The following is a 27223-nucleotide window of genomic DNA, read 5'->3' on the forward strand; positions in this document are numbered from 1 at the left end:
ATAATACTCAATGCAAAGCAGATTAATAGCAAGAGCAGCCATCCTGCAAGTCGGGAAGCTTAAATTGGATCTGGGTTCCACAAATTTTCTGGCTTTGTAAATTTCATTAAGTTATATGACCCGAGTTTTTGTTTCCTCTGCTCTAAACTCAGGCTAGTAATTCTTATTCTGTTGATTTCACAATACTGTCAGTGAAAAGTTCAGGAACAAATATCCAATATACACAAAAACACTTCCTAAAGCCTCATGTACTGAACAAGGAAGTTTTTCTCGCTGATGTGTACATGTTAAAGGGGCAGAAGAGCTGATTCTACTTCGCACCCTCTCACTAACAAACCGTGCTGACAGTTTAAAATTAAACCCCCTAGGCGCATTCACCTGCTAGGTGATTATAGTAGCCACAGCTGCCCTGGGTTGCAGGTTTACCATATGCCACGCATTGCACTAGGTTCTGAATTCACCCACCCAGCAACCTCTTTCGTTTAGTGCTCACCATTTTAAGGCAGGCATTCTGTCCACTTAACAGGCGAAAAAACTAAGGCTCAGAGAAGTTAGAAACCTGCCATCCGCCCTGCGGAGGGAGGCGGAGCCTGGAGGGCTAGGGCCCTCCTCCGGGTCCCATACACATCTAACCATATTTTTTATTGACTTCAAAGATGAAGGAAGGGTGGGGGGTAGAGAGATATAAACGTCAATGATGAGAATCATCCATCCGCTACCTCCTACACGCCCCCCTACAAGTCCACAACTTGGGCATGGGCCCTGGACCAGAATCCAAGTCGGGCCCCTTCAGTCCGCAGGCCCACACTCCACCCAGCGAGCCAAACCAGCTAGAGCCATGGTCGGCAAACTGCGGCTCTCGAGCCACATGCGGCTCTTTGGCCCCTTGAGTGTGGCTCTTCCACACAATACCACGGCCTGGGCGAGTCTATTTTGAAGAAGTGGCGTTAGAAGAAGTTTAAGTTTTAAAACATGTGGCTCTCCAAAGAGATTTCAATCGTACTGACGACATTTGGCTCTGTGGACTAATGAGTTTGCCGACCACTGGGCTAGAGAGTTGTTAGCAACCGGTAGTTTTATATCTAAGCATCAGCGTGCAACTATTATGAACGTCCAGTCACCCCAGGCTGCTTGCAGGGTTCCCCGCGACCTCGGGTCCCTCCGTGTCCCCGCCCACGCCCCGCCCACCCGGGAGAGGCGGAGGAAAGGCGGACCCCTACCTGCGCCGCCTCTCGCCGGATCTGCGCCTGCGCGCCGAGAGCGCCCGGATTTCCGGTCCGCGCTCAAGTTCCGGCCGGGGACTGCCGACCAATGAGGGGAGCCCGGAGGCGGGCCCTAGCCCTCCAGGCTCCGCCTCCCTCCGCCGAGCGCGCTCCGAGCCGCGGAGGCAGGTCCGCGTGCGGCTGGGTCTGTCCCCCGAGGCTCATGGCGGCCTCCAGGGCGCTCGGCACGTTCCGCCTCCCGCCGCTGCCCACGATTCGGGAAATCATTAAGTTGTTCAAACTGCAGGCGGCGAAGCAGCTCTCGCAGAATTTCCTCCTGGACTTGAGGCTGACAGGTGGATGGCGGCCCCGCCGAGGGGGGCGCGGGGCGCGGGGCTCGCGCCTCCTGCGGGCGGGGTCCAGGGTCAGGGTCAGGGTCAGGGTCAGGGTCCGGGTCCGGGTCCGGCCCCGGCGTGCGCGGCCCCAGCCAGGCCCGTCCTCCGCTCGCCGCGCCCCGCAGACGCGAGGGACGTGGTGGCCGCTCGGACCCCTGCGCTCGGGCGTGTGCAGGGCTAAGGTGACCAGATCGTCCCGCTTTGGGCCGGACAGTCCCGATTTCTAACAATTTTTCCCGCGTCCCTCGGCGTTTTTTAAAAAAAGTCCCGATTAGATGGGAAAGATTGTTAGGAATCGGGACTGTCCCGCCCAAAGCGGGACGATCTGGTCACCGTACAGCAGGGCGGTGCTGGGGGAGGGACGGAAGGAGGGGCGGTGCCGGGGAAGGCGGGTGTGTGACACTGAAATGGGGCTGCACGTGCTGGCTAGGTTTGCTTTCCGCCCGAAGGTACCCCGATTTAGGTTTGTGCAGGGTTGGGGTTATCCGTACCCTGTCGCAGCAGTGTCAAACATTCCCTTGTGGCGCCTGAGAAGCCCTGAGGGCGCCAGCTCTCCTCCGGCAAATGCGTGTGGAACAAGCCCTGCAGGTGCCGGAGTGAGAAGGGCCGGGCCTGCCCGCGGGGGGCTCAGGGTTAGCGAGTGGACGTTCCCCTCCCGCCGCGCAGTGCAGGTCCCCAGTGCGAAGCGCACAGGTGGATGAGCTTTGCAAATGGGTGCATTGCTTTCACCCCTGTTTCCTCGGGGTGCTCCCCAGGACGAGGCTGCAGGAACACAGGACAGATGTGCCGGTTGATCTCACTGCGGGAGCACACTCCGTTTTTGAGGTTTTGATGTCCTCTTTGGCCCCCAGGGCCTCAGGAGCTGAGAAAATCAGTCCATCACACCCAACAAGGTCACTGTCAGTTCAGTTAAGTACCGTCCACAAAGCACAACGAAGAAGTTTTATTTCTTGGACTTGGAGCCTTTATTCTGTCGGGAGCAAGAGGACTTGGGGTGAAACAGCTTCATTCTGCTTCCGTTTTTTAATGCGTGGATTGCGGGACGGTCCTACAAAACACACCCCTACAGTTATTTGGTTCTGGTGGTAACCAGAATCAGCCTTTTCCGCCAGTCGTGAGCTATGTTCTAGGTATAAAGCACCCTTCTCAGGACTGAAAATATAGGTCTTTATATATATTTTTTTAAAAATATATTTTATTGATTTTTCACAGAGAGGAAGAGAGAGCGCTCGCGAGTTGTGATAGATAGTTAGAAACAAGGATGAGAGAGAAACATCGACCAGCTGCCTCTTGCACACCACCTCCTGGAGATGTGCCCGCAACCAAGGTACATGCCCTTGCCCGGAATCGAACCCGGGACCTTTCAGTCCGCAGGCCGACGCTCTATCCACTGAGCCAAACCGGTCCCGGCAGGTCTTTATATTTTTTTTGAAGATTTCTTCATTTGTACTTTCTCCTTGAGCCTTTGATTCTCCCCGGGGAGTGAATTCCCTAATCTAGATACTCTTCTCTCTTCAGTGGGGACCAAAAGGAAGGGACATGAAGGTACTTCTCTGAGGTGAGAAGCTCGGTGGGAGCAGAGAAGACTGAACCCAGGCTTAGCGAACTGCCTGTGCCTCTGAGATGGCATTTGTACGTGAAGAAGGCACTGGCCTGCCTGCTACCGCTCTCCACTTTTATTTATTTATTTATTTTAATATATTTTATTGATTTTTTACAGAAAGGACGGGAGAGAGAGAGAGAGAGAGCTAGAAACGTCGATGAGAGAGAAACATCGACCAGCTGCCTCTTGCACACCCCCTTCCGGGGATGTGCCCTCAACCAAGGCACATGCCCTTGATCGGAATCAAACCAGGGACCTTTCAGTCCGCAGACCGACGCTCTATCCACTGAGCCAAACCGGTTTCTGCCGCTCTCCACTTTTAAAAGTGAGAATATTAATCCCCTCCATCACGCCTGTGCTTAATGTACCGCCTCTTCCCTCTGAGAGACACTGGTCCGCACCCAGGCAACGATCAGCTTTGGAATTTAAGGATCAGCTTTGGAATTTACACCGGAGCGGGAGCCCCTGCTCTCCCACTTGCTTTCTGGACGACCTCGTTCACATAAAACGGGAGGGATGACAAGTCAGAGGAGTGGACGGGGGATAGTGAGCCTGTCATGAGGATTTGTCGTGAGAAAGCCTGGGCAGCACCTGTGCCAAACAGATGCCCGGCGGTGCCAGGCCTTCCTGCACCTGGAACAGACAGCTATTTTTGGAGGGATGAGGGGCTTTCTCGCTGTAAACCTGCAGAGGTCAGTTCTCAGTCACAGGAGCAGAAAGGGGACTAGACGGTGTCAGGGAGCACTGCCCAGAGGGCTGGTTGTTTCCGGGACTGCATTGCCACTGTGCCAGGAGGCCCACTGGCTTGGGTTCTAATAGCTCGGTCAGGAAGGCCAGCCGGTTGTATGTTTCATAGTGACGATTGGTTGTATTGCATCTTCCATAATCTGCTTTTCCAAGATTTCTTAAGGTCTGCTAACTTAAAGAAGTCGATGAATATTTTACAGTTTTAACTTTTCCATATCAACTTGCATGTTTGCAAAGCTTAAAAACCTCCATTGCTAAATTTAACTTCTAACTGAAAACAGCCAAGAACCCCAATTTTTGCAAGTCTTATGAACTATAAACTTGTTGCTAGTGCCATATGGTCCAGCAGCCAGAGATAGAGAGGTAAAAATGGAGACTGCCAGCACTTTTTGCCTCTGCATTTTAAAAGAGCAACGTGGAAAATTCTCAGTGTGAAACTAGTCTTGTCCATTCAGATGTTTGATGCTCAACAAGTGTTAAAAAGGAGTGTATGCTTAATCAGCCCCTTCTTAGGAAATGATGGTTTGGAGGAAGAACATAAAATACAATGTTAGGCCAATTTAGGCTGTAGACATTTGTCACGGCAATCCTATTTTTTGTTAAAGGTCTGGTACTTTTCAACAGTGATGTGATAGAATGATGAATGGCCACTATGTGTTGGTTGAGGTTGAGAGTTAAATAACTGGATTAATAATTGTATATAAAGGATTAGTAAATTAGTTGATTAGGTAATGACTGATAAAAATTTGCATTTTTTTTTAATGCCATACACCAAAATTTGCCAAGATACTCGAGATAACTGAACGTTTCTTTTCTCCAGATAAGATTGTAAGGAAAGCTGGCAATCTGACAGACGCATATGTGTACGAAGTGGGCCCTGGGCCAGGCGGAATCACAAGGTCCATCCTCAATGCCGGCGTCGCTGAACTTCTGGTGGTGGAAAAGGACAGTCGCTTCCTTCCTGGGTTACAGGTGAGGTGCTCACAGTGTCTTTTTAAAAACCCAATTGGAATCTTTAGGCCCAGACGTAAGCCCCGCCGTCCCTGAGGACTCGGTAGGGTGCAGGTCCCCAGGTTCCGTCCTGGAGGTTTTGATTCGTAGTCTGGAGGCTGGAAGGCTGCATTTCTAACGCCTCCTCACGTGGTCCCTTGACCAGGACTGAATGAACCTGCTATTATAAAAACACTCCACAAACTAGCTGTTTTGTGTCACCTGTTTAAAAATCTAGTATCTGTGGGCGTTAGGGCCCATCCCTTTAAAAATAAATAAGGGTAAATAATGCTAAAAATGACTCAGCATGACTTCTGAGAACTTCATGTAAGGTCAGAAAATCATTGCTACAAGCAGAAGACGGAGAAGACATTGGCTTAATTGAGAGACTAATTGTTAAGCTTCGGCATTCGTAGAAGAGCATTTTTAAAGTGAAGGGATGGAGTAGCTCACTTTGGGGATAGATTCTAGGTGAGGTGTGAAGGCAGTGATACGTGCAGCCTCAAAACAGGCGGTGCTGTGATCACATGAGAAATACTTGAAGGAAACGGGCACTTCACTAGAGCAGAGAAGCCCTGAGAGGGAATTCAAAGCCACCTATCCAGGTTGGCAGGGAGAGGATAAACTTGTTTTGATCTTCTCAAGGAAAGAATTAAGGTGAGAAGTGGAGGCAGGTGTGGGTTTTAAATTAAAAGGGATAGCCCCGGCCAGGTGGCTCAGTGGGAGCGCTGTCCTGTATACTGAAAAAGGCTGCAGGTTCAGTTCCTGCTCAGGGCACATACCGAGGTTGTATGTTCCATCCCTGGTCCGGGCGTTTCTCTCCCCCTCCCCCTTCCCCGATACTCCTTCCCCTCCCCCTCCCCCTCTGGCATTTCTCTGTCTCTTCTTATCTCTTTAAAAATCAGTAGCCAGCCAGCCGAAACCAGTTTGGCTCAGTGGATAGAGCGTCGGTCTGCAGACTGAAAGGTCCCAGGTTCAATTCCGGTTAAGGGCATGTACATTGGTTGCGGGCACATCCCCGATGGGGGGTGTGCAGGAGGCAGCTGGTCAATGTATCTCTCTCATCGATGTTTCTAACTCTCTATCCCTCTCCCTTCCTCTCTGTGGAAAATCAATAAAATATATATTTATATTTTTAATCAGTAGACATATGCTCAGGTAAGGATTAAAAAAAATAATAGTAAGAAGAAGGCACATTTTAAAAATGTTGGCAGTGATCATTCCTCATCAGGGACACTTAGTGATTGAAGGGCCTTTTATTCCCCCTTAATTAAAACTTTAAAGAGCCTTTAGCAATTTATTAGGTGAGTCCAATAGAATAGTAGAATTATTTTCATGATTATTTTCATACCTGAAGAACAGTTGGTTTTAAATTAGCACATTCTAATACATATATGTGTATCAATGGAAAAATATTTATCTCTGCCAGAACACTCTTGAGAAAATTTATTTGAAAGTCTAGCACTGTGTCTAGCATCTGATTTTAAAAAGAAACCTATTGATTTTTTTATTTGCTATATCCTGTTTTTATGTTTTACAAAATTTTATAGTATTTACTTTGATCTAATTTCGCCAGTCTTTATTGACAGAATTGGTTTCAGACTTATATATTTATTTGTGGATATTATGTGGTACATATTCTTTATCAAATGTGGAATGTAATGTTGAGTTTTTGCATTGAACTGCTTTCTTATTTTAAGAACTGTATTTCAATTGGAGGTGGAAGTAGGGACATTATTTTTGGTGAGATCATAAGATGATGAAAAGAAACTGAGCAGCACCACTTAATTCTCTCAGGCTTAATCATCCAGCCCTTTTTTGACATAGGAAATACTCATCTGATATGTGGCTCTGAAAGAGACCTCTGAACCCTCAGTCTCACCCAGTATTGCATGCAATTCTTTCCCATTGGGCAGGGAGGTGAATCGCATTTCTGTCCGCCTCCATCTTAATTCACATATTCTCTCCGATTTAAACCAAAGATCTTTGGAGACAGATTTTAAAAAACAACTGCACCCTTTTTATCTTGGCTGTGCTCCCGCACTCCTCACCACCTTGCTTTACTTGCTCATTAGCTTTGCCGTCATCTGATGCCATCTCTGTGTTCTTACATGTTTGCTGTTTCCGGCTGCATCTCTACCGCATGTGAGTGCCCAGCACATGGCAGGTGCTCGGTAATGCCTCGCGAGGGAAATGAAAAGGTTGACTATCTGTGATCTATCTGATTAACTGACTACATGTGTCATTTAACCATGAAAGTGAATCATTGTGTAGTGTTCATTATTGAACAGTTTTGTGCCCTTTTTCTAAATATAAGTAGTAGGTTAATTTCAAGGTAAATTACCGTATTTTTTGGACCATAAGACACACTTTTTTTCCCCCAGAAGTGGGTGGAAAAAGTCCCTGTGTCTTATGGTCCAAATATAGCCTACACATATACTTTAAAAAAAAAGGTTTTTTACTTGCCCGGCTCTGTGTGGTCTCTGTGTGCTTGCCCAGCTCTAAAATGGTTCTAAATGCTGCTGTTTACGTTTACAAGGTTGATTACATGTGTTTATGACTGAAATGTTGGGTTTTAATGCACATAAAATATTTTAGGACACTATTTGTTTCAGAATCTTTTTTTCTTCATTTCCCTTCTCTAAAAACTGGTGCGTCTTATGGTCGGAGCGTCTTATGGTCCGAAAAATATGGTACACTGCAAAAAAATGTACATTTGACTTACCTGTTGCTGTAGAAGCAGCAAGATTTTTGGTGCCTCGTGTGCAGGAAAGGAGTTTGCCTTAAAGAGAAGCATTGGATGCTAAAATATCAAATAGACTTCTTTTTTCTGTAAAGAATGTTTCAATATGTAAAACCACTTTCCTTTCGAAGTACTAAATTAATCATAAAACCGAGTATAGGCAGGAGGAGAGCGATCTATTTTAAGGATTCCATTTTAGTGACTTCTAAGCTAATAGAATTACTTTTTAAAGAAATTGTAATAATTTATAAAATGTCTTATAGTTAGAAGTGTATGTCATTTGTAGCTTAATTCAGTTCTTATATTATATTATCAGAGGCAGCTTAGAGGAAAGAACATGGTGGTTATGTACAAAAGGTCTCAATATCGGCATGTTGTAGAGGAGGAAACATCTCTAACCCGTGAAAGCATCATAGTACAGTTCTGTGGTCAGACTCTCTGGGTTCAACTTCAGGCTCTACCATTTACCAGTTCCGTGACCTTGGTGGGTACCCATCTCTCTGTCATCTTGCCTATAGGATTGTTATGAGAATTGAATGAATACTTCCTACTTAGTAAATTTAGTGCAGATTTTTATATAATTAATCAGTTAAATTATTAACCCCATGCTTTATACTCCCCTTTTAATTAAGGATTGATCAGGAGGTGCTGGCCTGGAAAGAGGTATAGGAGAAAAGTAACGTCATTATTTGAACTAAAAAATCCTCAGTGCTGTGGAAACCGTGGGGCTTAGAATTTCTCCTGCGTTTCCTTCCAGGTTGTCTATCATATAGCTGTAGCGCTTTGTTTGGTGTTTCAGCGGCTTATGGGAGGTGTGTGGCATGCGTCTTCACATAGCCCGGAGTATCTTCAAATGTTACCATACAATCCTGCAGTAGTCTACTTCTCTCCTTCGTCTGCTCATTGTCCTACTTCCCCGTATGGTACACAGTTCACCATACAATGTGACTTTTCAAAGTCAATTCTCTGTTAAAGAGATTACTATTTTGTGTGTATTTCCATCTAGTATCATTTTCCTATTACCTGAAAGGTTTTCTTTAGCATTTCATAACAGCGTGAATGTTTGTCATGTAACTTTCGGCATTTTATATGTCTGAAACATATTTTGTTTTGTCTTCATTTTTTGGAAAACATCCTGGCACGTCCTATCACTACTCTGAAGGTTTTGTGCTGCTGACTTCATATGTTGCTTCTAACAAGGAATCTGTCATCTTCCTCTTTGCTCCTCTGTCTTTTTTCCTCTGGCCTTTATATTTTTCTCTATCGCTGTTTTGAGCAGTTTCCTCATGATGTGCCTTGGTGTCATTTTCTTCATGTTTCTTGTTCATGGGGTTCATTGAGCTTCTTGGATCTGCAGGCTTTCCTGTGCTCTCTGATGTCCAGTATCTGTGTATTGTTGTTTCGACTGTTTTGTCCATTGTTTATTTAAGGAAAAAGAATATATCTGGTCCCTTACAGTCCATCTTGTCCAGAGTTAGAAGTTCTAGGATTCTTCTTAACCTTTAAGTTAGATGCTTATTTTGTGGAATTTTGGAAATGGGAAGGCAGTGATTATTGTTAGTATTGTCTCTGGGTTTTATAAACAGGTAAACAGAGTGATTATTTCTACCTGATAGACAAAGTAGGAAGTTCACAGAATGGAGACTCAAACCTCAGGTACACCACTCGCTTTGTGACCTTGAGCTTATTGTTGAACCTTTTTGAGCTTCAGCTTTTCCATCTGGGAATAATAGTTACCTCTGGTAGTTATTGCAAGGATAAACAGGAATGTATGTAAAGAGCCTGGTATATATTGCAGTAGCCAATCAGTGGTTGCTGTTATAATTACTCCCCTTCTCATGGTCTTATAAAGGGACATAAAATATAATATAGTCATCCTGGCAGAAGGAGCTGTTTTTAATCAGAGATGATAAAATTTTGAAATTCTTTCATCTCTAGCAAACTGTTAAAAGGGAAGACTGCTTGACTTTCTGCTATGAGATGATTATGTAATTTACACATATAACTTACTTGATGTAGTTAAAATCATGCTAATCATCACATAGACAAAACAACAGGTAAACAAAAGATGGCTTACAGCAGAGTGATTTTCTGGCCCACTGCGCCTCAGGTTAAAGGTGTAGAGAGCAGTGCTCAGAGCAGACCCTCTGACAACAGCGAGAAGTAAAGTTATTCCTGCGGCAGAACAGCTATAAAAAGCAAATATAAAAACGGGGGGGGTGGATGGGGGAAGCACAGTCGTAAGGGTCATAACCATTGAGGCCATTACTCTGCAGGCAGAAATGAAGAAGCCATCAAGAAGAGGGTGAAACTGGGTTCACTGTACTTGGCTTAAAGAAGAGAATTGAGCAATATAGTTGATACAGATTTCCGTATACGTCTTTTTAAGAAACACTAACACTTAAAGGAGTAAACGTTCACTGAATAGAAAATGTACTAAGTCAAACATCTAATTCCTCCATGAGGCTGAGTAAATGAGTTTCTGCCACACATGTTCTGGTCCTGTTTAAAACGCAAAGCAAGCTGACCTTTGGAAATGCTGTACTCTTCCCCCTCAAAAAATCTAGTGTAACGTCTTGAATTTTTTTTTAAATGGCATTTGTCTTTCCTGTGTATTCTATATAAGAATAAATTTGTATTTTCTCCTGTCATATCCTCTGTTATAGTTTTTTTAATTCTCGTATAGTTTACCTAACAGTTAGCCCAGCCTTTATCTCAGCAGCATGGGGATGCTTACTGTGCCAGGAGGAAGGCCCTGGTCCTGAGCTGTGTGGCCTGTGCTTAGCCCACTGTACAGTGTTGGCTGCCGTAGGCCCCTCACCAAGAGAAGGTGGCATAAAATGTGCAAGATGGCTATTTGATACAGTGTTATATTCTCAAGGGATTTATCATTGTACATAAGTTCCAAGAATTACATAAATTCTTTCATCATCAAATTAGGTCACCAACGAAGTACCTCGGAGGGCCATTGTTGCTCCCTGCGGGACATGTGCACCAGGACCTGGACGGTTAGAGGGGAGGTTTTTAGTGACCACCTGCGGGTTCTTCTGCCTTTGTCTCCTCCTTTCAGTAAAGGCACGCTCCATTATGTGGTGCCATCTACCCTTTACAGAAGCTACCGCCAGGAAAACCATTTTCTCTCTAGAGACTTGGTATAATCACTTCCCTAGAGAGTCAGAATTCTGTAATTCATTATGTTGGCCATAAAGCTGTGAACGCCAGCATTCATCCCTTCTGCAGTAGGAAGTGAGAAAGAGGAAGGTGGGGTTACTAAGTTGTCGTGGGAGAGGTAGACCTTGTAAAGAACGGGAGGTTTGGTGTGTCATTGAGGGAGACTTCGGCCTGAAGGGGAATTAAAACATACATAACAGAAGGTAACATTGAACTAGGACAGGAAGGTAAATGTGTTATATCGCCTTCCTGACTTGCAGCTTGGTGTGTCAATGTGGAAAATTAACATCTCAAGCATGGTTATCAGAGCATGTAAATTAATGCCAAGGAGCCTAGTTTGCATTGTTTTGTTTTGTCTGAGTCTTAATTACTACTTACTTAATTACTTTCTATATATTGACATTGTGAAACATAGGCTTTTAGTTCTGCCTCTTTGTTTTTTGGTATGCTAATTTGTTTTGTTTTAATTATGTGATACATAATTACAGAAAAATTCTAATGTTCTTCATTGATAGTAAATGCTGTCATTAACTACACAGTTTTTGTACAGTAAGACCCTGTTCCATAGAGAACTATCTCCTTTTTTGTTTATAATAGATTGAGGTTATTAGGTTTTCTAAGATTTCATGTCTGGAAATCATCAAATTAAATTTTAACAAATTGTGGTGACTTAAAATAATCCATATATATTTTAATATCAGAGGTGCACAATCATTTTTGCTCAAGTGCCATGGCTAAATATATTAAACTAGTTGATTCCCAAACTTTAAATGTTTAGCTTCTTACCAATATAGACAATTCAACTCTATATTTCTGGAACATTTTACTTGTGTAATTCTGCCTGTTATCAGTGAAATAAGTCTTTGACAGCTAACTGACCTTACAACTTTATGGAACCCCAAACCTCACAGGCTAGGCAAGGAAGTTTCCAGTGTCACAAAAAACTGAATGCCATCTGCTCATCCACTTAGCACTTACCTGGAGAAGTACTCACTCTGTACTGGTATAGCCGCAGGGGACCTGGAGGAAGGTAAGAAACAGGTGCGCCCTGGCTGGTTTGGCTCAGTGGATGGAGCACGGCCTTAGGGGTGAAGGTTCCCAGGCTCCATTCCAGTCAAGGGCACGTGATCCCTACTAGGGGGCGTGCAGGAGGCAGCCGATCAGTGATTCTCTGTCATCATTGACATTTCTATCTCTCTCTGTCGCTTCCTCTCTGAAGTCAATAAAAATAAAAAGAAAAGAAAAAGAAAAGAACAGGTGCTGCCCTTATGGAGTGGAGGAAGAACCTGCAGACACCTAATTGGGATGTAGGGTGCTATAAGCTACAGAGGCATGTGCCAGGCTCAGTGTTGGCCCAGAGGAGGTCTGTGCCTTCTGTGACGCTGCTTTCATCCTTCTTGTCAGTTGCCTGGGTTAGGCAAGGAGAGAGTTAGGAGAGGAAATGAGCTTGGATTGAGCTTTGCAAGACCATGGGGTGCTCAAGGCCACAGTTCCCTGAACTGGAGCTGAGGTCCTCTGAGCTCCCTGGGCTGAGACCTAATGTGGAAGGGGGTCGCCTCTTCCTTTGTAATCTACTTGAGCGATGTTTGTGCTCATTGACTATATTCTGCATTCTAAATTTCATAAGCTCAGGGGCTGCATCTGGTTTTACTTACCAAGGACTTTAAGACTCAAGTTTAAGGGTAGGGGTAGGGGTAGTGGGGGGATAAGGACACATAACTTAATCAATCAATAAATTTTTAAAAAATGAATAAAATGAAAATAAATTTTAAAAAGAATCAAATTTTGTGTTGGATACAGAGGCACCTAACATGATTCGAACTTATAGATGGCTTAGCTGTAAGGCTCTTTTTAGCTAAGTACCAACATTGTAGTACTGTGAGAGTCTTTCTTTCTTTTATCTTTATTATTGAAGAATATACCGTATTCATGGATTGGTAGAATCAACAGCACTAAAATGTCTATACTACCCAAAGCAATTTACAGATTCATTGCAATCCTTATTAAAATACCAACATCATATTTCACAGAACTAGAACAAACATTCCAAAAATTTATATGGAATCACAAAGACCCTGAGTGACCGCAGCAATCTTGACAAAGAAAAACAAAGAGGAATCACAGTATCGGATATCGAGTTATACTACAAAGCCAATGTTCTTAAAACAGCCTAGTACTGGCATACGAACAGGGATATAGATCAATGGAACAGACAGAGAACCCAGAAATCTACTCAAGCCATTATGCTTACTTAATATTTGGCAAAGGAGGCAAGAGCACACAATGGAGTAAAGACAGTCTTTTCAGTAAATGGTGTTGGAAATATTGGACAGGTACATATAAAAAAATGAAACCATACCGCTAATTTACACCATACATAAGAATAAACTCAAAATGGATAAAATACTTAAATGTAAGTCGTAAAATGTTAGAAATCTTAGAAGAAACCACAGGCAGCAAAATCTCAGACATCTCTCATAGCAGAGGTTTACCAATATACTAGGTCAAAGGAAACTAAGGAGAAAGTAAGCAAATGGGACTACATCAAAACAAAAAGCTTCTGCACAGCAAAAGAAACCATCAACAAATGACAAGAGAGCCCACTGCATGGGAGAACATATTTGCCAATGATACATCGATAAGGGTTTAACCTCCAAAATTTATAGGGAACTCATACAACTTAACAAAAGAAAGACAAGCAATCCAATAAAAAATTGGGTAAAGGACCTAATTAGACACTTTTCCAAAACGGACGTACAGAAAGCCAAGAGACATATGAAAAAATGCTTTAAGTCACTGATTATCTGAGAGATGCACATCAAAATGACAACAATGTACCATTTCACAACTGTCAGAATGGCTATCTCAACAAACAACAAGTGTTGGCAAGTATGTTTTGTACGCTGCTGGTGGGAATGCAGACTGGTGTAGCCACTGTGGAAAACGGTATATAGTTTCCTCAAAAAAATTAAGAATGGAACTCCCATTTGACCCAGTGACCTCACTTTTACAAATATATCCTAAGAAATCAGAAACACCGATCAGAAAGGATATATACACCCCCTTTGTTCATAGCAGCACAATTTACAACAGCTAAGATCTGGAAATAGCCCAAGTGTCCATGAGCAGATGAGTGGATTAAAAAGCTATGGTACATTTATACAATGGAATACTATGCAGCTGTAAAAAAAAAAAAAAGAAAAAGGAAAGAATTCTTACCATTTGCAACAGCATGGAGGGACCTGGGGAGTATTATGCTAAGTGAAATAAGCCAGTTAGAGAAAGGCAAGTATCACATGATCTCACTCATATGTGGAATCTAGTGAACAAAATAAACTGATGAACAAAATAGACCCAGAGACAGAGAAGCAAGGAACAGACTGGAATTTCAGAGGGAAGTCAGGGTGTGTGAGTGGAAAGAGATTAACCAAAGAACTTGGATGCATTATGCATAACCCATGGACACAGACCTGGGGTGAGGGGTAGGTGTGGGCTAGAGGAGGTCAGTGGGGGGAATAAAAGGAACATATGTAATACTTCCAACAATAAAGATTTAAATAAATAAATATATATATATATATATATATATATATATATATATATATATATTACAAATGCTTTCTAATTTAAAAACTTAAAGATAGGAGTTGAGTTTTTGCTAAATCTATTCAGAAATACAAGTCATTCTGAGGGTCAAAATTGTTAATATATCCTGTGTTGAATAGTAAGCTATTTTTATACTTTTATCTGTTGCTGTCCAGTCATTCATATGTTAAAAGTGAAATGCCACTGTAGTCTCTTGCGGTTGATACTGTGAACTTGAGTTCATTAACAGTCATGATTAGTCTCTGGCTTTTCAGATTGATTTAATAATGCATAGATTTGAAGTAAAAGCATTAGTTTCAGTATTTGACAAAGTGTATGAGCTCATGGTATTGGCCTTTCTAAACTAGATGCTCTCTGACGCAGCACCGGGGAAACTGAGGATTGTCCATGGCGACGTGTTGACATTTAAGGTCGAAAGGGCTTTTCCAGAAAGTCTTAAACGACAGTGGGAGGATGGTAAGTGACTTTGCTGGTAAGAGAATTTTTGTTGTTGTTGTTATTTATAGTAGAAATACTTACTTTATTATATATTACAGATGTTATTATATACTTACATTAAAAATTATCCAAACACAATTAATAGGTAATATGTATTGTAGTTTTATTCTGCTTTTCTATTTTCTTTCAAAATACAAAATCTATTACTCTTTCTTATTTCTAATTTATTTGTCCCATTTTTCAAATATTTTGGGTTCTACTCAGATACACTTGTCATATTTATGCTAGCACATCAGGTGAGCTATACGGTGTTGCTTTTTCCAAATGGTAAAACAGAAAGGGTGTTAGTGAACCAAGTCACACCCAACCTTCCTTTTACCTTTGTTCCCACTGTGTTCACATGCTGTGACCAGCCACAGCCCTCTTCGTCCACAGACAATATATTGAGAACCTCTGTTTCAGCGCTTCTGGTTCTTGCCTTTAAAACCCTGTAGAACAGATGGAGGGGCCATGTTGGTGCACCCCGTCTGTCTGCCACCGTGTGTCTGGCTCCACGGCAGGCTCCCGCGATGGTTGGTGCTGGCCCCTCCGCCTCCCGACACCCCATGCTCTTGTCAGCACCCGCCTGCCCTGCCCACCGCAGTGACCTGCCGTGGTCCCCAGCCCATGCCAGTTCTCCCGGTTCCTCCGACCGTTAGCCACTCTTTTTGGGAAGGTGGCTGCTCCTGCCTTCCCTGATGCCATCCCCCCGATTTTCCTTTCACGTCGCTGTGAGCTGTCTCTAGCTCTCCTTTGCTGGTGGTTATTTTTCACCCACCTCTCACCTGTTTCTGAGCTCTCCCTCGGGTGTCTTCTGCTACAGATCTGTCTGGGTTCCCCTCCCTGGATTACACCTGCATGTCACAGGCACTCGCAGGCTGTGTCCGCTTCCCGGGCGTCCGACCCTCTGCACGTTCCTCTGGGAGCCTTGACCTCTTCATGTCCAAAGCACATTCTCTTTCCTCAAAGCAGTTCTTAGTGTATCTTTTTCCTAAGCCAAAAATCTGAGGACTTCACTGACTGAATGCTAATTAGGTAGAAGTTTTTCCCCTTAATAATTCAAAGCTGATTGTGAAAAAACAACAACAACATTGCTTTTGAAGAATAAATGGTGTGTAAAATATGCAACCATAGTTTTTCATATATTTTTATTTGATGCTATGTATTTAGCTTGATGTTTACGCTTAATTAAAATTATATTCAAACCATATTGATGAAATCATTTCAAGTTGGTTTTTCTCCTGCCAACCAGATCCTCCAAATGTACATATCATTGGAAATCTGCCTTTCAATGTGTCAACTCCACTCATAATCAAGTGGCTTGAAAATGTTTCTCAGCGCGATGGGCCTTTTGCTTATGGCAGAACCCAGATGACGCTGACGTTCCAAAAGGAAGTGGCGGAGGTGAGTTTTCATTTTTTTCTGGCTATTTTACCACACGGTCGAATTCCAAGACCAGCTAGTACTGCATTAGTACTGCATTTGTGTGCCAGGCTGTGTTCTCTAAAGCTGATACTCCATTACACACACACACACAGAAACCCAACAACAGCGCAACCAAAAGTTAAGCATGTGGTGGCGGCGGCAGATGCCACTGCTGTCAGCGCTCGTGCAGAGTAGGAGTGCCATGCTGCCCGCTAAGAGGCCATGTGGTGGATGCAGGAACTGGCCCTGCTCAGCTAAGGAAAGGCAGAACCTGGGCGACGTGGTGATGCACTAGCACAGAGGGATTGGCATGTGACGTGCTATCACTGACTTGTTGACCTTCGTGGAATGGCAGCTAAAGAATGTATCATCAGCTCGGAGCTGAGAAAGGGGAGAGGGCCTGCGGCTCACTACTCAGTAGGCAGACTTTCTTTTAACCCCCCACCTTGGCCATGCCTGCGTGCCCACAGCAGTTGTGTTCCAGGTTCACTCTCCAGAAAGTTAGCCTACAGGGTAGGTGAGGGGATCTGCAGACTATCAGTGTTTTTACAAAGCTGTGTTCTGACATAAATACAAGAGTACTTAACATACAAATACATGTTAAACCATGTAATGTGTATGGCTTAACAAAAAGAATACCGAGTCCCCATCGCCCAAGTCAACTTAATCATTAAATTGCCAACATCTTTGACACTCTTGGATGCCTCATTCTGATTTTATCTCCTATCTTTCACCTACTGCAAAGGAAGTCAATACTATGAATTTGGAATTTATTATTCTCTGCAAGTTTATCTCCTGTATCCTCTTTATCCTGACTCGTTCATATTGCTATTATATAGTATAATATACACTACTCACTCATTGCCTGTGTCATAATTTGCGTGCCCATTCTCCTGTTTGGAGACCCTGTATAGTTTCAGTATTTTGTTATTACGAGCAAAACTGTCATGAACATTCCTATATACATACAGTGTACATGTCAGGCAGAGCCCATAGCACATGGAAGTGCTAGATTGGAAGGTCTGCAAATTCTCGCCTTTGCTAGTTAATGCTAAATTGTTCTCAAAAGTCATTGAGCCTGTTTGTATTCCCAGCAGTTCATTTTATTCTATAATATATCCTTGCCAGTACGTGCTTTTGCCTAATTTGCCCTTTTTTTGGTCAATTTGGGGGAATGGTGTGCCATTGTGGTTTATTCTGTCTTTGCTGGTTTTTAATGATTTACATGTTTATTGGCCTTTTGGGTAAGCTCTTTTTTGTGAAGTATGTGCCTTTTACTGAGTTTTCTGTCAGTTGCTTGTCTTTTTCTTGTTGATTTGGAGGAGTCTGACATATTCCCCTTACTCGTCCTTTATTAGTTAAATGTGTTGCATATCTTCTATTGTGGCATGTTATTATTTTCTTTTTACAGTGTCTTGAAGGGCTGATGTTCATAACTTTAAATTGATGGTTAGTGCTGTTTATGTCTTGTTGAAGAAACTTTTATAGCCTGAGGTCATGAAGACATTTGTCTACTACAAGCTTTATTCTTTTACCTTTAAATGTATGTCTGTAATCCACTTGGTTTGATGGTTGTGGATGGTTGAAGTGGAAAGCAAGATTAGTACAGTTACCCATGAGCCAGTGAATCTAGCACGGTTTACTGGAAAGTCACCTCTCACTGATCTTAGCATCCTGCGGCATAATGACACAGCCTGTGCGAGCACGGGTCTGATGGAGCCACAGAAGAAAGGTGGTGTGAAATCTGGGAACTGAAGGTCCAATACTAGAGAGGAGGGGATCTTCAGTCCACATCACGGCAGATCAGAAATTTCATAAAAATACCTATCATGTTTGCATGTAATGAGCATTGGGAAGACTTTAGGATTGAATTAGTGATGAATAAACAAGACACTAAATACAGTAGGGATCGAAGCAAATAAAATATATCATTATTGGAAAGAGAAGTAAAAAACATTACCTATTTAGAAATATATTGTTTATATAACATCTCAAAACGTACTTAAGTTCCAGGGATCCCGTGGAGAAGTTGACCTGTAGGAATGGTAAGACGTTTTGGAAAAGAAGAGTGCTGAGAGACTTGCCTATCAAGTGTCACACTGCCTGTGAGGAGAAAAAGAAAAAAAAAAATGCCTGTGAGGCTCTAAGCAAAGCACCGGGACACAGCGTGACAGACCGCGGGAGGTTAGAGGGCCCGGAACCAGGCAGCTTCCTGTAGGATAACAATGAGATTATAAATCAGCAGAGAGAGACATCATTTAGCAAATGCATGCATATTTGGTTAACTCTTATGAAAAGAATTAGTAATTTGCCATACGAAAAAAAATAGTTCCAATTGCTGTGTCTTCAACTTCACCACACAGCAGCGATTCACCTGAGGCTAAGTGCACTACCAAGTCAGGACCTTTCTGAGAAGTCTGCCCAGTGCCCTGTGTGTTCACTTCCGCTGTTGGGGATGCAAACTCTTTCCAGTTCTTTGTGAATTCCTTTCGTCCTGCTTTCCCAGTATTTTCTCCAGCCTGCCAAGCCTGGAGGAGTTAGTTAACCTCAGACACGCAAATCTGTGCTCCGCCCAAGACTTAAAGAGCATTGTCTCAGGGGCTCTCCCTCACTTCCTCTCTCTCTCCCACTCCCCACCCTGTGTGTGTGTGTGTGTGTGTGTGTGTCCCCGCTCCAGTGTCTGCCCCAGAGTGCTGGCTGCTAGGCCTCCCTGACCTCCGGGCTGTCTGCTCAAGTCAAGGAGATCTCCGGGCTCCTGCTCCCCGTGCTGCAGCCTGAGAATGGCCCAGACCGAGAGACTTTGCCTTAGCCCAGCGGTCGGCAAACTCATTAGTCAGCAGAGCCAAATATCAACAGCACAACGATTTCTTTTGAGAGTCACATTTTTTTAAACTTCATCTAATGCCACTTCTTCAACTAGACCCGCCCAGGCTGTGGTATTTTGTGGAAGAGCCACACTCAAGGGGCCAGAGAGCCGCATGTGGCTCGATAGCCACAGTTTGCCGACCATGGCCTTAGAGTATTTGGCCATAAAATCCATCACAAAAATGTAATAAGACCCGTGCGAGTTTGATAGGAGCTCCAAGGTGCCCTGCCCACTCTCCCCAGGTCTTTATCGCTTCCCTGCTCGTGAATCTGTGAAGTCTCTTCTGCTGGTCTGGATTGAGGCCATGCTAACAATTTTCTGTGTTGGTTTTCTCACCCTTTGGATTTGTCCTTGGATGTTTTTTCTCAGCTGACATAATTATGATGATATTTCTGCTCTTGAATAACAATAGAGATGCAAAATACTGTGTACTCTGATTCTTTGGGGAGAAAGAGCAAGGAACGGAGGCATAAGAGGGGCAGTGAAGTTTTCAGTGACTGGTTATCAGTTGTGGTTGTTTATAACAGTGCTGCTCCAACTTCACATGCCATTATTTTCTTAACAAAGAAAGTTGATTTTGGTTGAATTGTAGTGTGAATATTGAAAAGCGTTTATAGTGGGTCTGTAATTTAAGAAATGCTTTAGAAGTACGGGAAACACTGGTCTTCTGACTGACATTTTGCATACCGGAGTTTCCGTGGGAGAATATAATAGCACCCTTTTCTTATATATCCTCTCTTCGCTCTTGACAGTCATATTTGAAAATGTGTATTTTACCCACAGAAAGCACTTCTGAACACTTGCTTGGCTTGGCTTTGTGAGTTACCAAACAAATGAGCCTGGTCCTCTTCTTTCTCTGTATGACTGCAAGGCCTGAATGTATGGATTCAGCCCCCACACATTAAGGCGCGTTTAGAATCAGACTCGGTTGCAATAAATGATACCTTAACAGATCTCACCTAACCTCGTGTTTCGGTTATAGACGATGAAACCGAAGCTGCAAGTAATTGAATGGTTTCCGAAAGGCCGTGAGCCCATCACAGGGAAAGCTGAACTTGAACACAGGTCACGTGTCCTGCTGGAGCCATGATGTTCAGCTTCTCCCCATGGCTGGACCTCTGGTCTTTTCCTTCCGGGTCCAGCATCAGCCTCTTCTCTCCTCCCATCACCAGGACCCTGGCTGGTTAATGGTCACATCCCCAGCAGGAGGGAGCCACCTCTTCATTCATTACATCCTCCTCTCTGCCCTGATGTGTGGTGGTTTCACTTCTCAACTATGAGCCAATTCTTTCTCCTTGTACTTAACATTTTTTTAGATGAGTAAGGGGAAAAAGTAATAGCGCCCTTGCAAATTCTTTGACCCGCCTTTTCCCCCTTAGACTCGGAATGCTTTTAAAAGCTCAAAGGTTAGCTATTTTCTTTTAGTGAAAAATTAGCTGGTTTGGTTTCCTGGCCTTTTGCTGTTGCAGTCATCTGCCTTCTAATGGAGCTGGGGCTTTCATAGCTTTGCCAGTAATATATACACCACACCAGCAGCTGATTGGCCATTTAACTCTCATGCTAGCTTTTAAAGAAGCCCTTTGCCCAGCTCTTTGGTCCGTAGGTTTAATTTTTCCTGTACGTGTGCTGCTTTCTTCTAAATTGAGCCATATGGTTCACAAGGTTTCGTCCCCACACCCTGGCTGTATTGGCTGCGAGGTCAGGACAGCGGGAGAGGACACACTGCCTTCTAAGAGAAGCAGGCCCAGATGTGTCTCCGCATCTAGTTAGCTCACCCTCTGTGCCTCACTGGTTTGCTTTTTGGTTAAAGTGATTTTTAAATTCTGAGTTCATCTGTGGAAACATACATTTCAGATGTAAAGTGACATTGGAAGAAAATCCAGGATGAAATAATACTTTTTAAAACCTCAGTATTTCTTTTGGCTTATATTCTAATTTTGTGATGATGTTCATGGTAGCTTTTGGTTTTATATAACTGCTTTGAATTGTGCCAGTTTGCACAGTGCGTTTTCAGTTAATTTTTTACCAGGGGTAAAATTAAGCACTATTTTTTTTTTCTGGCCTTTTGAGCTTAGTTTTTTTTTTTATTTTACAGAGAGGAAGGGAGAGGGATAGAGAGTTAGAAACATCAATGGGAGAGAAACATCGATCAGCTGCCTCCTGCACACTCCCAACTGGGCATGTGCCCGCAACCAAGGTACATGCCCTTGACCGGAATCAACCTGGGACCCCTGAGTCCTCAGGCCAACGCTGTATCCACTGAGCCAAACTGGTCAGGGCTGAGCTTAGTTTTTAACTTAAATCTGTACTTCCATTTTTTTGTCTCTATATTTTTTATATTGAGAATATATGTATACTCTTTGGTTTCACATTTTAGTCAGGAAGAGTTTATTTTGTCAGATACACTGTAGCATGTCATCACTTGCCATAAACTCAACTTCCCAGTAATTCCAACTGTCTAAACACAGACAAGAGCCAGACATTGTAAAATAAGGGATGAGATGAGCGGTGGCTTCTGAATAGTGAAACAGATGCTACAAAGTCTACAGTCAGCTTAGCCCGGTGGTCGGCAAACTCATTAGTCAACAGAGCCAAATATCCACAGGACAACGATTGAAATTTCTTTGGAGAGCCACATTTTTAAAACTTCTTCTAACGCCACTTCTTCAAAATAGACTCGCCCAGGCCGTGGTATTTTGTGGAAGAGCCACACTCAAGGGGCCAAAGAGCCGCATGTGGCTCGCGAGCCACGGTTTGCCGACCGCTGACTTAGCCCATAGGGACTACTCGGTCCGTGACCCTGTGTCTCAGATTGCTGTGCAATGTCAATGACCTCTCAGAGCCTGGAGAAGCAGGATACGCTTTAGGAAGAGAAGTTTATTTTTTAACCCTCACCCAAAGACATGTTCGTATTAATTTTAGAGAGAGGAAGGAGGGAGGGAGAGAGAGAACCATTGATGTGAGAGACAAACATCAATCAGTTGCCTCCCAAAGGCTCCTCAACTGGGGATGGAATCCACAATCTCGGTATGTGTCCTGACTGGGCTCGAACACGTAGCCCTTCAGTGCACAGGATGGCACTTCAACAACTGAGCCGCCTGGCCAGGGCTATGCCTAATATGTTTTTTTTCCCCAAGGCTCAGCATTGTCCAGTCTTAACATATGTCCATTTTTCCTTTTTTTTTTCCCTAAGAAATTAATGTAGATATGTTTAGAGCCTTCTTCTATTCCCTTTCTTTCCCTCCATGATGTACTTCGTTAAAATTTCTATTCATCATCCCTGTGTATGTTTTTTTCTTGCACTGCAGATAAAGACACACACACACACTGAGAAGTAATCTTTTGAAGTTTTTATATAAATAAAGTCATACATATTTCCTGGACTTAATTCGTTTTTACTCTATTTGGGGATCTGTCTTGGTAATCATTGCTGTGCACTTTAACTGTTATTGATAGTTTGCCGTTGTCGAATTACCACAGTTTACTTATGCAGTCACCCGTGCTGGCCCTTCGCTTTCCACTGTTTTAATATTACCTCTAATGCTGCAGCGAACATTCATTCTTACACACATCTCCTTGAGTAATTGTATAAACCGCTCTCTAGGATAAAGTCCTAACGGTGAACCTGAAGGATCATGGGAGTTGACTTGACTTCAGCTTTAATGTGTATATTACTGAGTTATGGTCCAAAGTGCTGGCACCGATTCCCCTCCCACACGCACTGAGTTCCGGTTGCTCCAAATCCTCACCAGCACTCAATTCGCCCAGGTTCTCTTTTGTGCCATTTGAATTTTGCTCATCTTGTGGAAATGAAATTTTGTCTCATTGCAGCTTTCCTGTGCTTGTTCCTGATTTGCTGTATGGCTGAGCATAGTTCACAGTCATTTGAGTGACTCTTATATTTTCTGTCAGTGTTGATGCTCTGATGATGACCAGACTGGGTGAGTTATTTGCTGAAGTTCCTTTTTGCCTTTCCCAGAGACTTGCTGCCAGCACGGGGAGCAAGCAGCGCAGCCGCCTGTCCGTGATGGCCCAGTACCTCTGCCGCGTGCAGCACGTCTTCACCATCCCAGGCCGGGCTTTTGTCCCCAAGCCCGAGGTGAGTTCCTGGCGATGTGTTTACTGCGCCAGAACTAGGATTGAGTTGTAGTCATTGCTCTCCTGAGGATGTGTCCTGGGAAATGACCTCTGGGATCTAATCTTATATGCAAACTGTACCGGAGTTTTCCTATACCTTCCTGAATCAGAACCATAAAAATCACAATTTTTACTCTAATTTCTCTCCCCTTATTTAGAATGACCAAATGCCCACTTTTATCCATGTTGCCCTGGCCATGGGGGTATTATTATTATTATCCTTTTTTACACCTTAAATTATTTCAGCATGGAAGATAAAGGTATATGGTCATCCAATCCTCAAAAAAGAAGTCAGTATTTTTTGTGTGATTTCTATTAGAGAATATTAGCTAAAGTTACATCAGTCTTCTTTATCACAAATGTTTTTTCCATTTTTTGGAGAGACCTTAGTGTGGTAATGTTACCTGCATGAAATGGCCGCTTTTCTGAGAGTTGAAAACACTCCTGTATGTATTTAGGAAGAAAATACTCCAAAAATAAATACAAATTATTTGTTAAGTACATATACACTTACATAGAACACTAGAGGCCCAGCGCACGAAATTCATGCAAGGAGCTCGGCCCCGGCAGCTTCGGCTGGCCCTCACCGACCCGGCTTTGTCCAGAAGGTCGTCCAGACAGTCCTTCTGCTGTTAGGTCTAATTAGCAATGAGCTCTTTATTATATAGGATATAAAGTAAACTTTTAGTATAGGACTATTGGGTATGTAGACTGCATATAAAGCCAGTCACATTAAGCAAAATGAAAGAACCATATAGTTGTCAAAGCAATCCTATCCCATTAATCTGCATTAAAATCTTCTTTTAATTAGACGTATTTTTAAAACACTTGTTTAGAAAATATCTTGACTACTCAGAAGGAATGCATACTTTAAAGTCATTTAAACTTCTTTCTCAGTGATTACCTTCCTAATCTGTACGTGAAAGAGCGCCTTTTCATTTCAGTGTTCCATTAGTAGTTGATAACATTGTTGGAGAAGAGAATGATGATCCACAGAATGAAATAGGCATAAAATATTTAGTCTCTACTTCTGTATGAGCAAATGAACATTCTTTACTCACATAAAAGGTATCCTTCCCATCCCCGAATTATTTATATGCGAAGAAATGTTCCTTTTCCCCATTTACCATTATCCTGTGAGCAGTGACCGAGCTTGAACTAACAAGTTATAAGGAACAACCATTGCGGTGTTTCTTTTGCACATCAAAAAGTTTAGTTTTTATTTTCTTGTTAAAATATTTTAAGTACTCAAGATAATTCAACTTGTACTTTTAAAAGCATTCTTTATACTTTAAAAATTACCTGCACGTCCCATTAACTCAGATGTTTTTGTTAATGTGGTCAAGCTGAGAACGAAATGACAACTTAAAAGTAGCTTTGTCATCCAAATACTGACCAGTGAGCGAGCAGAGGAGCTGGGCTAGGTTGTGTCTGGTGACTTCACCTGGAGAAGCCGCTAGCCAGCAGCAGGCGAGGCCCCTGGAGCCTGTTCCGACAAACCCCGGTCATCAGCGGCTTTCCCGCGTGTCTCAAGCCCCAGGGGGACGGGTCTGGTCTGGCGTGGCTTCGCTGTGGTGGTCTCCCAGCGTCCTTCCTTTAGTTCCGCCTCATCTGCAAACGTCACCTTGTCGGTCCTCACAGATGTATGTAGACACTTTTCTAAAATGGAAAAAGGGTCAGGGAGTTCCCAGTAGAGAGGGAGTTGGGGTGGCTGGTTGGGCGACGTCTGAAAGAGGTGGACACTCTTCTGTCCCTAATGTGCCGCGCTGCTGGAACCAGAAGCCAGGTCCTGTGGCCGCTCCCAGACTGCAAACGCAGGCTGGCCCTGACCTCACACCAGGCCTCTCCCGGCAGTTTAATTCTTTTCTAAAACCCAGTTAAGTACCAATTAAGAAATGTATCAACAGGTTACCTTAAAAAGGAAGAAAAGCTATCAATATATTGCCTTATTAATATAATCAGAGTCTCTCCCAATTATAAACTTTTAGATAACCCATGAAAACAGGGATGGAAGAACAGCCTTAAAAAACAGGTATAGTTGTACATGAGAGTTTGTTAGCATTCTAAATAATCTTGCCAATTTTCAAGTATTTAGAATCTTTGTGGAGAAAGTTAAGCATGATCTTGGTGTGTGTGTGTGTGTGAATTTAAAATAGAGACCATGTCCCAGCAGCACCTAAAAGCTCCGTGTGGTGGTGACACGTGGCTTTACACATAGTCCTTCAGGTGGTAAGCGGAGCTGCCCTCCGGCTTGGCGGGGCGGGGCTGCTGCTTGGGCGGCGGGGGCCATGCCTCCGGGTCCTTCTTCAGGCCGAACGTGCAGAAAATGGTGCCGGACACCAGCAGCAGCAAGGCCGCCATGAAGCCGATGTAGACGGCTCCTCCCGGCTCCTGCTTGTTGCTCTCCGGAACGGTCAGATCCAGGAAGTTGGCGATGATCTCCCTTGTGTACCACACGGCGGGGACTAAGCCGGAGATCCCCGCCGTCACCAGGCAGAGGCCTCCGGCAAAGGAAGCGTGGCTCTTGCTTTCTCTGCCGCCTCCCAGGCGGATGCACTGCAGCCCCACGGTGGAGGTGCAGAGCCCCGAGGCGGCCAGCACGCAGGCCAGCACCATGGCGGCCCGCGCGGCCTGCACGTGGGCGGGCAGGGACAGGACGGAGAACTTGAGGGTGCAGCTGAGCATGCCGGTGCTGTAGCACGTGCAGTCCATCCACAGCCCCTGCAGCTGCACGATGGCCGTGATGACGCTGGAGCCCGTGTCCAGGTTCACCATCCAGTTGGGCAGCAGGGTGGCAGCCAGCACTCCAGAGACCCCGCAGAAGGCCAGGACGAAAGCAAGGAGCTGGAGACACACTGAGGCCATGACGTGAGCGTCAGCTGTCCACCCAGAATCCTGGGCTTAATTAGGACGGCTCTCGGTCAGGACGGAAGGTTCTGTTCTGCGCAGTGGAGGACCAGGCACGGAAGGCTGGCGAGAGAAGGCAGATCAGGATGAGGGAGAGAAAGCGTGAGGAGAAAGGCTCCGTGTGCGGGGGAGCAGAGAGGCCAGGCCCCGCAGGGGATGTGGGGCGGTTGCGCAGTGAAAGGCTCACCGGGCCTTCCGAGGCTCCACCCCCTGGGTGGCCGGGCGGCTGTGCTGGGTGGACGGCGGGAAGCAAGGAGCTGTCCACTTGGTTCTTTTTAAAACTCCAGCTGTGCTCAATCTGCAAAGTGGGCATGCACCTCGTTCCGAGACGTAGGTATTCCACATTCCAGCTAAAAGATCTGGCAAGGAATTTTAATTGCATTTTAGGTGTTTAAAACTTACTTTGTCTTAAGTTAAAATATCCTATAGATAGTAAGATAGAAAAGAATAATTTAAATTAACCCCTTAATGTATATTAATTGATAATTTTAGAAAAGTTTTAAGTATTCAAAAGGTGGTTGTTAAACAAGTATTTTTTAAGCACCCACCAAGTACCTCCACATGACCCCGGGGAGCTGTGGGAGGAGGAGAGGAAAGTCGTGGAAATAAGTCCGGCACCTGCACGATTACCCCTGAGTTCTAGTTAATAAACATTTGCAAAATCCTTACCGAGGGCGGCACTTCTTCCACCTCAGGCACCAGGTACTCAGCGGCGGGCCGGTGACGCTGCCACCGGCACAATTAAGCCACTGTGCCTGCAAGGAGAACGTGAGCCCCGCTCTAGTTGGGACCAGGATCCTTTCCTGACCCAAATGCAGCAGCCTGCTGCAAAACCGGTTCTTCGACCGTTCCCGGCAGGGGCGTCGAGTCTCGCAAATACTCAACAGAAATAACCACATGGGTACTGGTCTGTGAAAGGATACCAAAAATAATGTAACACTTCATTCTCTCCAA

The 27223-nt window shown here is 44.1% G+C and overlaps 2 protein-coding genes and 1 long non-coding RNA gene across 3 annotated transcripts in view; 2 read left to right on the forward strand and 1 right to left on the reverse strand.

The window, feature by feature from the left end:
- Positions 1-1361: 1361 nt before the first annotated feature.
- TFB1M (transcription factor B1, mitochondrial) overlaps positions 1362-27223 on the forward strand; it is a 35381-nt gene continuing 9519 nt past the window's right edge. Inside the window, exons 1-5 of the mRNA XM_036414209.2 lie at positions 1362-1558; positions 4768-4919; positions 14805-14913; positions 16187-16338; positions 23205-23324. Of these exons, the coding sequence (XP_036270102.1) occupies positions 1426-1558; positions 4768-4919; positions 14805-14913; positions 16187-16338; positions 23205-23324 (666 nt within the window). The 5' untranslated portion in view covers positions 1362-1425. The remainder of the gene's footprint in view (positions 1559-4767; positions 4920-14804; positions 14914-16186; positions 16339-23204; positions 23325-27223) is intronic.
- Positions 20507-21747, forward strand: LOC118705300. Its single transcript, XR_004983655.2, has 2 exons — positions 20507-21299; positions 21510-21747. It is a non-coding gene; the product is annotated as an uncharacterized LOC118705300 (long non-coding RNA).
- Positions 24689-26809, reverse strand: CLDN20 (claudin 20). The gene has a single exon (XM_036413847.2). The coding sequence runs from the start codon at positions 26225-26227 to the stop codon at positions 25571-25573; it is 657 nt and encodes a 218-aa protein (XP_036269740.1). The 5' UTR covers positions 26228-26809; the 3' UTR covers positions 24689-25570.

The sequence above is a fragment of the Pipistrellus kuhlii genome, unplaced genomic scaffold, assembly GCF_014108245.1.
Source record: "Pipistrellus kuhlii isolate mPipKuh1 unplaced genomic scaffold, mPipKuh1.p scaffold_m20_p_5, whole genome shotgun sequence".
NCBI classification, from domain to species: Eukaryota; Metazoa; Chordata; class Mammalia; order Chiroptera; family Vespertilionidae; genus Pipistrellus; species Pipistrellus kuhlii.